Source organism: Anolis sagrei, chromosome 2 (genome assembly GCF_037176765.1).
Source record: "Anolis sagrei isolate rAnoSag1 chromosome 2, rAnoSag1.mat, whole genome shotgun sequence".
Taxonomy (NCBI): Eukaryota; Metazoa; Chordata; class Lepidosauria; order Squamata; family Dactyloidae; genus Anolis; species Anolis sagrei.
In genome coordinates this window covers 220,544,168-220,558,180 of record NC_090022.1, presented here as the reverse complement: position 1 = coordinate 220,558,180, position 14,013 = coordinate 220,544,168, and the positions used below count along the sequence as shown (strand labels likewise).

Sequence of the window (14,013 nt, the reverse complement as noted above, 5' to 3'; positions counted from 1 at the left end):
TAAGGTGCTTGTTTCTTTTTTTATCCAGTGATAATTTAGCATGGGTGGGAAGGAATGTAGGTAGTCAGTCGGAAATCCTTTGTTCAAATTACAACCAACTAATGAACTCTTTAAATGCAGTAATTATCTGGCAGAAATCCATGGATGGTTGAACTGAAATGGCATCTTCATATTTCTTTATGCAATAATTTATACAAAGGTGATTTAATTTGCTCAGGATTTCCAAATAATACTGGAATATCAGATTAAAAGCATATACCTTGTTCTGAACAATAAGCTTTTTTTTCATTGCAGATCAGCTCCTTCAAAGTTATCACTCATGTAAAAATTACTGGCATTTTATCTTTCTCCAATTTAAAATCTGTATTTTAGAAAAATATATTTAACAACAGAAAGCACTTCTAGAAAAACAGGCATCTTGGTCTTCTGACTTTTTAAAAAAACTGTTAGTGAGAATTACCACTGAGATCAGCACTTCCTGCCTCAAAACTGTGAGGAATTTTGTGAGGATTCCAACTGCCATCAAGTCAACTGTGTGAAGGAAGAAGAGTGGCAGATGTAACCCTGTCTTCCTGGACTGGTATCAACTGATTCATAATGCGGGAAAAGGCGTTGAAAAGAAGGTTCTCTACTTATCCCATCCAGGAATGCAGAGATTACATGGCTGTAGTTTTTTACTAGTATTAGTGACACCTAACTTCTTTTCTATTGAATTCTTATTATTTGTTGACAGCAGCGTAATCCAGAAAAAGAGGAAAAAAAGAAAAGGGATAGGTCATTACAGAACAATCCTCCCTTTTCAAAACAAAAATGAAAAGAAAGAATCAGTAGTGAAAAGGAAATAGCTATTTCGAAAGGAGTGAATTGAAAAACTGAAGAAATAGGGAAAAGAATTGCTGAGAAATGAAAGATGAATAATTTTTGAACAGTCTAAAAGAGAAAAAGTGCAGATATATCAGGTTTCCCATGACTCTTGTGCACTCACTAGCTACTAGGATATTTGCTTCCACTTGGTCACTCGTGGAAGTAGAGGAAGAAGCACAGGCTGAAACACAAGCAGAAGTAGAAGCTGAAATGCCCCATGTTCCTACTATTAAAATCCCCATCCAAGGAAGTTCCACCGTGCTTTTCCTTGCCTTCCTGAGGCTAACTGTTGGAAGAAAGCAACCAACTTGGTATTAGATTATTGGGAATGTCACAGAATTCTCTATCCTGACCCATCTGAATTCTATTATATTCCCACTCCCACAACCATGCTTTATACCTGGTCAATACCACTTTGTATATTATCTGAAGAAGTGGGTTTATATCCACCAAAGTTCATGCAAAAAGGGGGGTTTAGTCTTAAAGATGTTGCCACATTCTTTTTTCTTCCTCTCCCTTACTCCTCCTTATGCTTCCTTTGAGAAATGTGCATAGCATGTGACATTTTATTGGCTTTGTTTTTCAGGAACAACAAAATCAGAAGATCGAGCAGCTCTGCTGAAGAAATTCAATGAACCTAATTCCCAGTATTTCATCTTTCTTTTGAGTACAAGAGCAGGAGGTCTGGGATTGAACCTTCAAGCAGCTGATACAGTCATCATTTTTGACAGCGACTGGAATCCTCACCAGGTTATTTACTCACAACTATTTAGTGTTCCTTTACTGTATGAAGAAAATATCCCCTTTATCTGGTTTTACCCTATGACTGCAAGAGCCCAATATGTTGTACACAATACCTTTGTTTTCCACAGGATTTACAGGCACAGGACAGAGCTCATCGAATTGGACAGCAGAATGAAGTTCGAGTGCTGCGACTGTGCACAGTGAATAGTGTGGAGGAGAAGATCCTTTCAGCTGCCAAATATAAACTGAATGTGGATCAAAAGGTTATTCAAGCTGGCATGTTTGACCAAAAGTCTTCAAGCCATGAGAGGAAAGCTTTTCTCCAGGCAATCTTGGAACATGAAGAAGAAAATGAGGTATTATGCAAACTTGTTACAAATGTTAACAATAGAAATGCAATTATCTGTTTTGTACCATGCTCCCAGCAGTCCAGCATTCATCAGCTAGTTTAGTAACTAACATACAATTGGTTGAAGCATCATCTCAATAGAGTTCCACGAACAGGTCACTCCCACCGACATGTGTGAAAAAGGTCACTAAACTTTCCCTTCTTTAATTAGATCCTCCCTCTTTTACACACACACACACCCCAATCTGCTGAAGAGGGCTGGGAGAATTTTTGGAACATTATAGGTAGTTGCCACTAAAGGCTGCAGAGAAGAGGGGATGTTGATGAAAATAGCCACTCCCTTCCAGTGGTACCCCTTCTATAGACAAAAGATGTTTTTCCACTCACATGAGGTAATTCAAGATCTAACCAAATATACTCAGAGATGTATGTAATGTACACTTATGTTTCTCAAATAATCTCATTTGGGGAAAACAGATTCTTGCCTCTTAAAAAACGTAACAAAGATCAGTTGCCAGCAGTGTGGTCTTGCCCCCAGATTAGTGGCTTCACGTGCAAGAAGGAACATGTCATATACAGGTGGTGTTCATACCCGAGGGTCACAAAATCCATGATTTCATTATGGTAATCCTTAAGGCGGGAGCTCCTGGTGCCTGATTTGTGTCAGGAATAGAAACAGGAGATAGAAAGACTGAATAAGCACTGAGGTCCAAAGATCTTAGTGAAATAAAGTTGGGGGTTTGGAAGTAAAAGAAAATGTACTGAAAGTGGGATTGATGGGTTTTTAACATTAACAAAACCAAGTATTTTCACTGGTATCTTTATAGAATAAAGCTGCCTGTGCATAAATCAGAGCTTGGAAAGTTTTGAATATTGTCTTCCACAAAGATTACTACACGAAATGATGTTTCTCAATCTACTTACAGTTGAAATTCAGTTGACATATGAAAATTAGATTTTTTTTTCTTCACTTTTGTCTGTATTTCCAGAAATTAATCCCCCCACCCCATTACCTCTTCCTCAAATACAGTAAAACCATTTTTGTAGCATGTGAAACCAGTGACATCTAAATATAGATTACTGAATTTTACATTTTCATCTGAGTTTTAGTAGTCAATTAAGATGGAATGCAGAAGCTCTACCTGTAATTGTCAATCGCAATCATATTACACAGCAGCAATGGTTGTTTAGTGCACCCCATACTTCATAGATTGGACTGCATGTTAGACCCTCACTAGCTTTAACCGCTATCTGCCACCAACTCATCCGATGTCTAGAAAAAAGGACCAATATTTATTTAAGGAAGGGCAGCAGGCCTTTCTAGAGGTTCTTTTTTATGTTTGTTAAATGAGATGACTAAATGAACAGATGGTTAGTAATGTAAATAAATGGTCCTGTGGCTGGGCAGCGTACATAAGCAACTTGGGGCTTCTCATTTTTATTCAAACGATGGAGGTGAATGTCTTAAGTGAAGCACAAGGTGCAGTAAAATGGAATAAGCATTGTATAGTAAGACCTTGCATTTTGTATACATCCCCCAATTAGTTTTAGCATTTGTATAAGAAATTGCAAACAAATTCATGGGTCTTCCTAGAATGAGAGAAATAAAACTTTTCCAGGAGCAACAGATAGAAAGTAAAATATAAATTCTTTAATGAGCTTAAGCAGGTCTGTGATGGGTGACAGGAGAAAGCGTTCAATCATTTGTTCATATGTGTGTGAGAGTATTAGTTTGTAGATTGAACACTGCAGTAGATGAATGCCTAGTACTTTACAATTCATATAGAATAGTAGAAGAGGTGTGAATTGGGAAGAGTCTCATTTTTGCTTCATGACAGATGGGATGAAATTAAAAGGCTGCTTTAGGGAAGGAAACTACATGGAATACATTTTCCTTCTTTATAATGCAGTGGAACATCTGTGGCAAAGGCCTGGTTTGTTGTAGATATTAAGAGGTGAGACTTAATGGATTGCTTTTCTTTGTAGCTCTAAATAAAAATATATTTAAGATGCATGCTGCAGTTAAAAATAAAGACTACTCATACAAAGCAGAAACAGGTGAAATAAAACATATTTTTGTCTTAAATGGATGTGGATCCTTGCTGCTTTGTTTAATTGTAGTAGAGAGAGGTTTCCTATTTACTATTTTTAAAAGGAAAAAATGGAAAGGAATTAAAGAGTGGATTATTCAAACAGCAGGTTCCAATACCAAATCAGAAATTTCTTTTAAAATCCGTTTCAAAAGTGAATTGGCTAATTATGAAAAAAAACACACAGGTGTAATGGAACTGGTTTTACAGTTCATTTAAATACCTGGAATTGAACTGGCTGATGGCTGTCCGTCTCTGAGTATTTTCTTGTGTATTCCCTGTTTCTGGCAAAACATTTTAATCACTATGGCCACAGTCCTTGTATGGTTCCTCAGAAATTTCCCTCGCTTGAACTCAGTGGGACTTCTAAATACAAGTGCATAGGATTATGCTCTAAATCTACTTTCATCAAGCAGAAAGATAATGTAGCAAGATCATACATTGTATTAAAAGTATAATAAGTTGTATAGCATAAGTCAGAGTACATCCATATAAATTCTTCACATGGCCTTACAATTACAATTGCAAATATTTTCTTCTGAAAATCTATGTATCTTCTGTATGCCTCAGCAACGTCTATGCACCTCCACAGAGCTACATGCATTTTCTATATTTTCCCCTCTCCATCAATAGGAAGAAGATGAAGTTCCTGATGATGAGACACTAAATCAGATGATTGCAAGACGTGAAGAGGAATTTGATCTTTTCATGGTAAGTATGACTATACAATCTGACTTTTGCTTTTGATTACCATCACCGTATAGTTTTTAATATGTTGTAGTTCCTTTTTAAATTCTGAAAATGAGCAATGCAAGGACAGTGTGTTCTAGATAATATATTGTCTCTTCTGCCAGAAGGTTTTAAAGGGCCCCTTCGGAAATGCTAGATGATGTTTTTAGACATATGCCATTTCAAGAAAATGAGCTGTACTGAGGTGTTTATCATCATCATTAAGTAAACACATAAGCATCTGTCCTTACCTGCCTCCGTTGTGGTTTTTTCAAATGAAAAGTCACAGTTCCTCCAACTTGAGACATCTCTGCATGCAATCCAGAACTCTGATGTTTTAGGTTGAAAGTTATCTCTTTTTAGAAGTATTACTTTTTACATAACCAGACAACAACAATGCAGATAGAGCTAGCCCTGATGTTGATCTCGTGATATAGAAGTTTATTATGTGAAATAATAATAACAACAGCAACAATAATAAAACTTTTATTTCTAGACCACCCTCTCTCCCCGGAAGGATTCAGGGTAGTTTATGCCTAAAACAGGCAAACATTCAATGCCTCAAAATAGGTACAAATGCATCAAAATAATACAGAATAATGGAGAGTAACAACAGGAAACTTACAACAAAGGAATTAAGCATCAAAATAAAATAAAAGCAAGAACAATCCATTAAGACATAAAAACTAAAACATAAATAAACATCACAATGTATGCCCTAAAACAAATTATGAGACATTACATTAAAAATGGCTGTCAACAATGCTTCATTTAAGATGTATCATAACAGCCAGCAGTCGTCAGCCTCCTCTCTATACAGTAAAGTGCATTTTTAGAAGTTTCTTAAAGTAGAGGAGGGTGGAGCCGTTCTTATTTCTTTAGGGATGGAGTTCCAGAGATCGGGAGTGATCACAGAGAAGGCGCCCTTAATTGTGTTCTGGTTTTGTAAAATTTAGCCTCTTTGTTCACATTGTGGGAAAAATTGGATCTGACCTTGTTACTATATCGATGCACCTCAGTTAAAAAGATCATTCTTCTTTGTGCTTTCCTATAAACCAGAATGAAATAAAACACACACCTGTCCTTTGGATTGACAAGTCCTGGATTGCATTTTCCCTGCATGCCACAAGAGGTTGCTGTGGTACCTGCTCAGCTGATAATCCAACTGGTTACTCTAATTCTTGTATGCTGTCTGTTTGCCTATGTTGCTTTCTATTGGTTCCTCCCTTGAGCTTGATCAAAAAGTGTCTGCTCTGGAGAGTGGTGATTGACCGATACATGCAAAACAGTAAAATAATTGCTAATTGCCCGTATACAGGAATGCTAAGCACAATATTAAAACATTATAGTCATAAAATCAGAACAATGAAAATCACATTAAAAGCACCCTTTAAAAACAAAACCAACAGAGCCACATAATCTGAGACCCTTGTGGACTGTACAAAGGTGTAAATAATGTTACAGTTAAGAGTAAGAATGGGGGATTGGTGGAGCAGGAATGCAGATGAAACATTCATTATATGTATGAACTAAAGAATGAGCACATCATGCGATGTGCGGGGCTTGATGAATGCAAAGCTAGGGTGAAAATTGCTGGAAGAAACATTAACAACCTCAGATATGCAGATGACACCACTCTGATGGCCGAAAGCGAGGAGGAGCTGAGGAGCCTTCTAATCAAGGTGAAAAAAGAAAGCGCAAAAGCTGGGTTGCAGCTAAACATCAAAAAAACCAAGATTATGGCAACAAGAATGATTGACAACTGGAAAATAGAGGGAGAAAATGTGGAGGCCGTGACAGACTTTGTATTTCTAGGTGCAAAGATTACTGTAGATGCAGACTGTGGCCAGGAAATCAGAAGACGCTTACTTCTTGGGAGGAGAGCAATGTCCAGTCTCGATAAAATAGTAAAGAGTAGAGACATCAGACTGGTAACAAAGATCCGCCTAGTCAAAGCCATGGTCTTCCCTGTAGTCACCTACGGATGTGAGAGCTGGACCTTAGGGAAGGCTGAGCGAAGGAAGATAGATACTTTTGAACTGTGGTGTTGGAGGAAAGTTCTGAGAGTGCCTTGGACTGCGAGAAGATCCAACCAGTCCATCCTCCAGGAAATAAAGCCCGACTGCTCATTAGAGGGAAGAATAGTAGAGACAAAGTTGAAGTACTTTGGCCACATCATGAGGAGACAGCAAAGCTTAGAGAAGACAATTATGCTAGGGAAAATGGAAGGTAAAAGGAAGAGGGGCCGACCAAGGGCAAGATGGATGGATGGCATCCTTGAAGCGACTGGACTGACCTTGAAGGAGCTGGGGGTGGTGACAGCCGACAGGGAGCTCTGGCGTGGGCTGGTCCATGAGGTCACAAAGAGTCAGAGATGACTGAACGAATGAACAACAACAACAAAAAGAATGAGCAGGCCTCTTTGAGGGAAGAGGGAGAATGGACTGATTCAGTTTCCAATAAATGCCACCAGCATGGAAGACTTGAGGGTTATCTGATAGAAACCTATTTTCATTTCATAGACTCTTCTCCGCAAAGATCTTTGAAGGTTCCTCCACCACACCACACATGTTTAGGTGTCTTCATTCAGTGAAAGGAATTGTATTTTTAAGTGCTCTTTTTCTTTTTGAAGAGCCAACATCATCATCAAATATAGGGCAGTAATATAGTGCCATCACTTTCAAATTATACGCAGTTAGAAATCCATCAAAACCACAACAGACTTCTCACCACCCTAGTGATGTCTCTTCATTTCTATAGGGTAAAGTGATATTTATTAGACCGTGAGAATGTGGCCATTTTTATTGCAGCTAAACAGAATTTTGATTAAAGAAATATTTAAAACTTTAATTGATCAGTTTGTAAGAGCTATGAGGATGTTACTGTTCTCAATGTTAACTTTAGGCATATAAAAACATTTTAACCTGAACCCTTATAAGGGGTAGATCAAACACCTCCATTGAAATAATAACATTCTGTGAATTATTCATCTGTACACCTCTCAGGATAACAGCAGTCATCAGTAGTCTGTGCTGCAGAATGATTTGGAGTCTCTGTTCAGTGTTGTCAAACAAGATAAGCTAAGTTCATTTGTTAATTAACTAATTTTTAAACTAACTCAGAATTCCATTTAAATCTGTAGTAACAGATGAAAGAGAATTAATGGATAAAAATTTACAGTCAATCTCTGTAACCTCCTAATTATTTCACAGCTGTGAGAGGGGATGATGTCTAGACTGCATTTCATGTCATGCCCATACATATAGGCAGAGAAAAGCTTAAAAACAAATGTAGAAAAAAATCATTGTGACAATGGCCACAGCTATAGTAACTTTCAGTGTAACATCTCTGCATAATGCATTTGTGAAAAGCTAGTTTGGGGAAAACTCAATGGTTCTTCAAAAATACTAAGATGTGCTAACAACTAGGATCTGCAGCAAATCTAATATTGTATCCTCTTTTTCAGGCATTGTTCTATTCTTTCCATATTCCCTATTACTTTGTCTACTTTCCTCCACAGCCTATGACTTCTAAGCACCATTAATAACACTAGAAGTATTATTTAACAAGGTTTCATTTTGTTTTTGAATGCTTTCGCAAACTACAGGCTTTTTCTAAACATACCACTCTTGGGTTTTTTCTGTTATGGTTTTTCATTTTGGAGTGTACAATTTTAGTTGCCATCAGGTAGAAAAAAGGGACTATCTGAGGCCAAAGAAAGTTGAGGGAGAAGTCTTCAAAACAAAACACCTTTCTGTTTTAGGGCTGTGGGTAGTGGGGGCAGGAAGAGACTGTGAATGGCAAATGGCACACCCTTAAGGATTTTAGAGGCACTATTTACTTTTTCTCATACTAAATGTTCAACCATGTGAGGCTATTCCATGTGTCTTTGCAACATATGGAATGTAATTTGGCCCTTGGGGATGTAGGCACTAATCACCTGAGTTCATATTAGGAAGAGTATTAAATATACTTGCCACCTCTCAGTAATAATTCTGGAAGTTTTAAACTTAGCAATTTCAGTGTCCAGATCATACATTTTAAATACACAGATTAACCATATGCTATTTAACTTCAGCAGGTATTTCAGATTTTGTACATCTCAAAAACCCATTCTGTACATTTCTCCAATTATTCTTTACAAGTTTAAAAAAGAGTGCCAGTGTGTGGTACGCAATGGGTTATGACTATAGAAACCAGATTTCAAATCTCTTCCCAGCCTTGGAAAACCACTGAGTAATCTTGCAGAAGTTATACACACTTTTGCAAAACCCATTATATAGCCTGCAAATAAATAAACTATTATGAATAATAAAAATCTTAAACACACATTACAAACTAAAATTGTTGCAAACATGGAACTGACTATTTTTTCTGCATTTAATGTGCATTTTTATACAGCGAATGGATATGGACCGGCGTCGGGAAGATGCTCGAAATCCAAAACGTAAACCACGATTGATGGAGGAAGATGAACTGCCATCTTGGATAATTAAAGATGATGCTGAAGTTGAAAGACTTACATGTGAAGAAGAAGATGAGAAAATATTTGGGCGAGGGTCCCGCCAGCGCAGGGATGTGGATTACAGTGATGCCTTGACGGAGAAACAGTGGCTAAGGGTATGTCATGTAAATATCTTTCTGCATTATTAGTGAATTAGAAGGACATAAGCTGATAAACCAAAAGTTATAGCAACAGATATAGGGGAATAATCAGTGAGGAGTGTAGTTTTATGAGGTTTGGAGCTTGGCAAGAAGGAGCTGCTCTTCTTTTTCCAGACTTGAGTGGTATAATATGTTGCTGGAGAGAGGAGGGGATTTTCTACATTTCTCTACCGTCAACATCTTAGGAAAAAAATATGGGTGGGAAGAACTAGATCCTTGCTGCCACACCTTGGATGATAGTCCTGAGTCCAGTTTTACTACTGCTTGACTCTATTTAGAGATTCTCCCTTTCTAGCAGCTGAAAGAACCTTTGAGTAAGCAATAAGACCAAAGGAAACACTTGCCCTAATTCATTCAATGGTGGTTGATAGCTCCTGTGTCATACATTTTAGTTTAAGGAAGTAATATGGGTACTGAATTCTACCCAAAATTAGATTATGCATCTTGAATCTGCTCCTTCAAAATCTGAGCTAAAACTCAGAATAGCTTCACTTCTCCACTGAGATGGGAACCACCAGTTGCTTATCCCACTTTGTTGACTCCTTTAGTTTTCTTTGGAATCTGATTCATTTTAAATAATTTCACATAGTACCTATGAAATACCTTCCAGATCTTCTTGCTGACATTTCCATTGTGTATTGATGCAATCTGGCAGATATTTTAAAGTATAAACAAAATGCTCAATCCATGTAGCAAAAGGGATTTGATTAAGCCTTTTCCCGGGCCAATTGATGTGCATGTTGGTTTCCAACTGAACTCAACAGGTCATTATTTCCAAAGTGTAATAAACAACTTTAAGCCTTCATTAGCTCCCTTTGGTCCTTTAAAAAATCACAATCTTTGGTTCAGGTCATACTTGGGGAAGCCTTTAGTTATGCAGACATCTTGTGAATGGTTGTGTTTTTCCACATGCTAAGAGGCTCAAGATCAAGCCTTAGTTGTTACAAGAAATAGTAACTTGGACCACCAAGAAATTTTCCTGGTACAATTAAGTCCATAAAGACAATTCACATGGTTTTTGTAGTTGTTCAGACAAGGAAAGCTGTTCCAAGAATTGTCAAATTAATGCTATCTGCATTTTTTTCATGGCTTTCATGTCACTTTTATAATTCTAAACAGTTCTTAATTGGATGCAATCAATTTCTTGCTATATAATAAATTGCTAATTACTCTGTGTCATGTGTCTGGTTGGGAAAATGATTTAGAACTTTGTCAGAGTTTTAAACTTATTCTATATGTTTCCATTGGCTTATGCCTATTAGACAAAACAGATCAAGAACAATGCCCGAGAACAGAGACTTTGTTTATAGTTAGATACTTGCTTATGCATATGTTTTAATTTTTCCAAAAATCCTTGTCATTACAATATTCTTCAGTTTTCTAGTTTGTTGGTTGGATGTGTGATGGACTACCTGATTTCTTACTTTCTTGGACAGAGTTGTGGCTTGTGAAGTTAAGTCAGCTGCATACATATTGAGGGAAAAGGGGTCTTCATTGTCAGAAAAAACTGCCTTGCTGGTTACTGAACAATTTGGGAGTTGGTAGGACACTTCTCTCCTGACAAGAGATAGCTTCCGCTATGTACACACAAGATCACAACACCAACCACCATTTTATTCCCGTTGCTGGTTACACTAGCAGCTGAGAATTGCAGCTGTAGATTTATCCCAAAGTAGTTAGAGTTATCAAATCACAATTATGTCTTTCTGGTGTTGAAAGATAGTAGAAGTGTTAATAACTAATATGTTTCTGGTAAATTCATTAGATGCAGATCCATTCAGCAGTATCTACATATGTCTACCAAACTTTCAATGCAAATTCTTTAGAGCCCATTTGACATAGTAAAATAGTCAATAAAGGATCTGCTAACAACTTAAATCAGAAAACATGTAAATTTTCAGAGGGATAGCTGTTTTTTTTAAAAAAAAATATCGATGCTGTTCCATTATCTGGACAAAGGATACTAGGGGGTGCTGTTTTTGCTGGTTTCCCCGCGTGGTATGCCTGTGAATCACACAATTGTAATCCCTGCGCTCGCGCAGGCCAGCAACGAACACTCACGAGCTACTTACTGACCGTTAGAGTAGCCCCGCCCCTTTCTCTCCACTCAATAAATAGCCCTGCTGCGGGGCTACCGGCCCATTCTTTAAATCCGCCTCAAAAGGCAGCAACGACAACTCAAGCTATACAACAAAAGGTTTAAAGAAAAATAGAGGCATGACTATCTCTTTCAAAAAGTGTATATTATGCCCGAACAAAATACCAGACAACAACAAAATCGATGCTGTTCCATTATCTGGACGAAGGACACTAGGAGGTGCTGTTTTTGCTGGTTATTTCCCCTCCCTCCTTCCCATATCATAAACTAGGATTGTTTCCAGGACAGGGACAAGGGTGGGGGAAATAACAGGAAAACAGGGGAAAATGGTTTTGCTCCTTCAACCCACCCTCCACCCCCCATAAAATGGACTATCTCTCTAGCACCCCTTAGTGGCCCGATAATAGAACACTACCTAAAAATCAGTTTCAGAGTTATATAAACATAATAAAAGAAAAAAAAGAGCAGTAAACAAAGCCTATAGCTTTGAAACACTCATAGCTGAGGGTTATAAGAGTCCAGGTTTCAATTGACTAAAAGAAACTCCCATTATCCATAACTCTTGTCTGTCTCAGTTATTTGTAAGTTTTGAAGAATGTCCAAACATGATCATTGCTGAATGTGTTTATGAGAGTGTAAATGAATGAATATATAGATGTCACATGTTTGAACAAGAGGTTGAGTGAGAGGATGATAGGGGAATGATATACAATAGACATTACATGAAAAAAATGAATCTGAATGTGTACCCCTCCACTTTATTTTTTTTTACCTTTGTTTGCATACATTTCTCAATAACCATATGCATCATTCTTCATCACAAAGTATGTTGGCGGTTCTTGTTTTTGTTTTTGGGGGGAGAAAGCATTTGCCTTGGGGGAAAAAAGTCATTTCAATCTAAATTGTAGTCTCAGAAGAATGTAATTCCAGGCCCAGTTGAAACTGTGCTTCTTCTACAGTCTCAATTTCTTTGCTGTTGTGGTTTCAAAAGTATGTTACCAAGTAAGAGAACTATTCTTCTTCTTGGATGCCAAGTTGTCAATCAGTTGAAAATTCAATAAGGATTTCCTTTTGTTGTTTGAAAGATAGGTTCAGGTGGTAAGTTGCCTTTTCCTCAGGCAGTCTATTTGGTTTAGTTGATTGTGTCAAAAAAGATGAAGCAAATAGTTTCTTTCCGTTACTATGGTCTCCAAGCTGTTGGTTATGAATTATTTTAGTTGAAATAAATTTTATTGGGGATAACCTGTTCTTAAACGGGAATGATTTCTGGTATTAACCCTGTATTACAATAACATTCTGCATTGGTCAGACTTCATCAGGAATATTGTGTCCAGTTCTGGGCACTACAGTTAAAGAAAGAAAGCTGGTATGTTTAACTTGGAGAAAAGGAGGTTGAGAGGGAACATGGTAGCCATGTTTAAATATTTGAAAGCATTTCACGATGAGGAGGGGGCATGTTTTTTTTCTTCTGCTTTGGTGACTAGGACACTGAGCAGTGGCTTCAAACTGCAGGAAAAAAAATATTCCACCTAAACATTGAAAGAACTTACTAATTGTAAGAGCTGTACCTTGGAGTGTAATGGAGTCTCCTTCTCTAAAGGTTTTCAAGCAAACCAGATGATCATCTGTCAAGAAGGCTTAATTGTGGGTTCCTGCATGACAGGGGTATGGAGTGGATGACCTTTGGGTCTATTCCAACTCTAGAATTCTAGGATTCTATGATAAAAAGAAAAGTGTTAGCTTTTTCAGACTCAGAACAGTCTATTAGATCTAATAGATTTTTTTTAGTACTGGCCCAAAGCGCACACAATACCTCTGATCTTTTAAATTTTGTGAAGTATGCTTTTCTGCTTCAAACCAGTCTTTTCTTCTGTCTAGTACATATTGCCCCCTATTTCCATGCCTGCCTTAAACACAAGAGAAGACTTTTATGAGTATGTGACTGATTTGTGATACCAGTTAACAGTGAATTGCAGTTAACATTAGCCTTGATTATGGAGAAGAGGGATTTGTGTTGGTTGAAGAAATATGATCCCTTCACCGTGATTAAGGAACCGGAAGTGTGACACCTGTAGTGGTATTTTGAGGTTGGAGTGGCTTTCTTGATTCTAACCAGAAACATTTATAAGACTTTCTCCCTAACATTAAAAGCAGAATACATCAAGGAGTGGTGATGGTTTTTATTGCCACTGAAAACCAAATTTTAAAGGCGTATTTTTCTAGTGAAAAAAAGGTTTGTCTTACTTGCATTTAGAAAGAGAACAATCACTATAGCCACCATTTAACAGGAGATAAAATGTTAATTTGAACAAATCTTTAGAATGAACTTTGAGAAAAAAAATGCTTCTTAGTATGATTGATATATCTCACTGTAATTTCTAATATTTAGTAAGTTATCTCTCCATATTTTGTAAACAAATATGAAGAAATAGTTGCCTTTGTTGGTATGTTTCTGTGTGATAAAACTCATTAGT

At 37.3% G+C, this 14,013-nt stretch overlaps 1 protein-coding gene across 3 annotated transcripts in view; it reads left to right on the top strand.

Annotated features, from left to right (window-relative positions):
* The window catches only part of SMARCA2 (SWI/SNF related, matrix associated, actin dependent regulator of chromatin, subfamily a, member 2), a 126,315-nt gene that overhangs the window by 86,633 nt on the left and 25,669 nt on the right, over positions 1 to 14,013 (top strand). For all 3 annotated transcript variants that reach the window (XM_060762260.2, XM_067464420.1, XM_060762261.2), the window contains exons 25-28: positions 1,451 to 1,614; positions 1,737 to 1,964; positions 4,681 to 4,758; positions 9,178 to 9,396. In XM_060762260.2, coding sequence (XP_060618243.2) covers positions 1,451 to 1,614; positions 1,737 to 1,964; positions 4,681 to 4,758; positions 9,178 to 9,396 — 689 coding nt within the window. The remainder of the gene's footprint in view (positions 1 to 1,450; positions 1,615 to 1,736; positions 1,965 to 4,680; positions 4,759 to 9,177; positions 9,397 to 14,013) is intronic.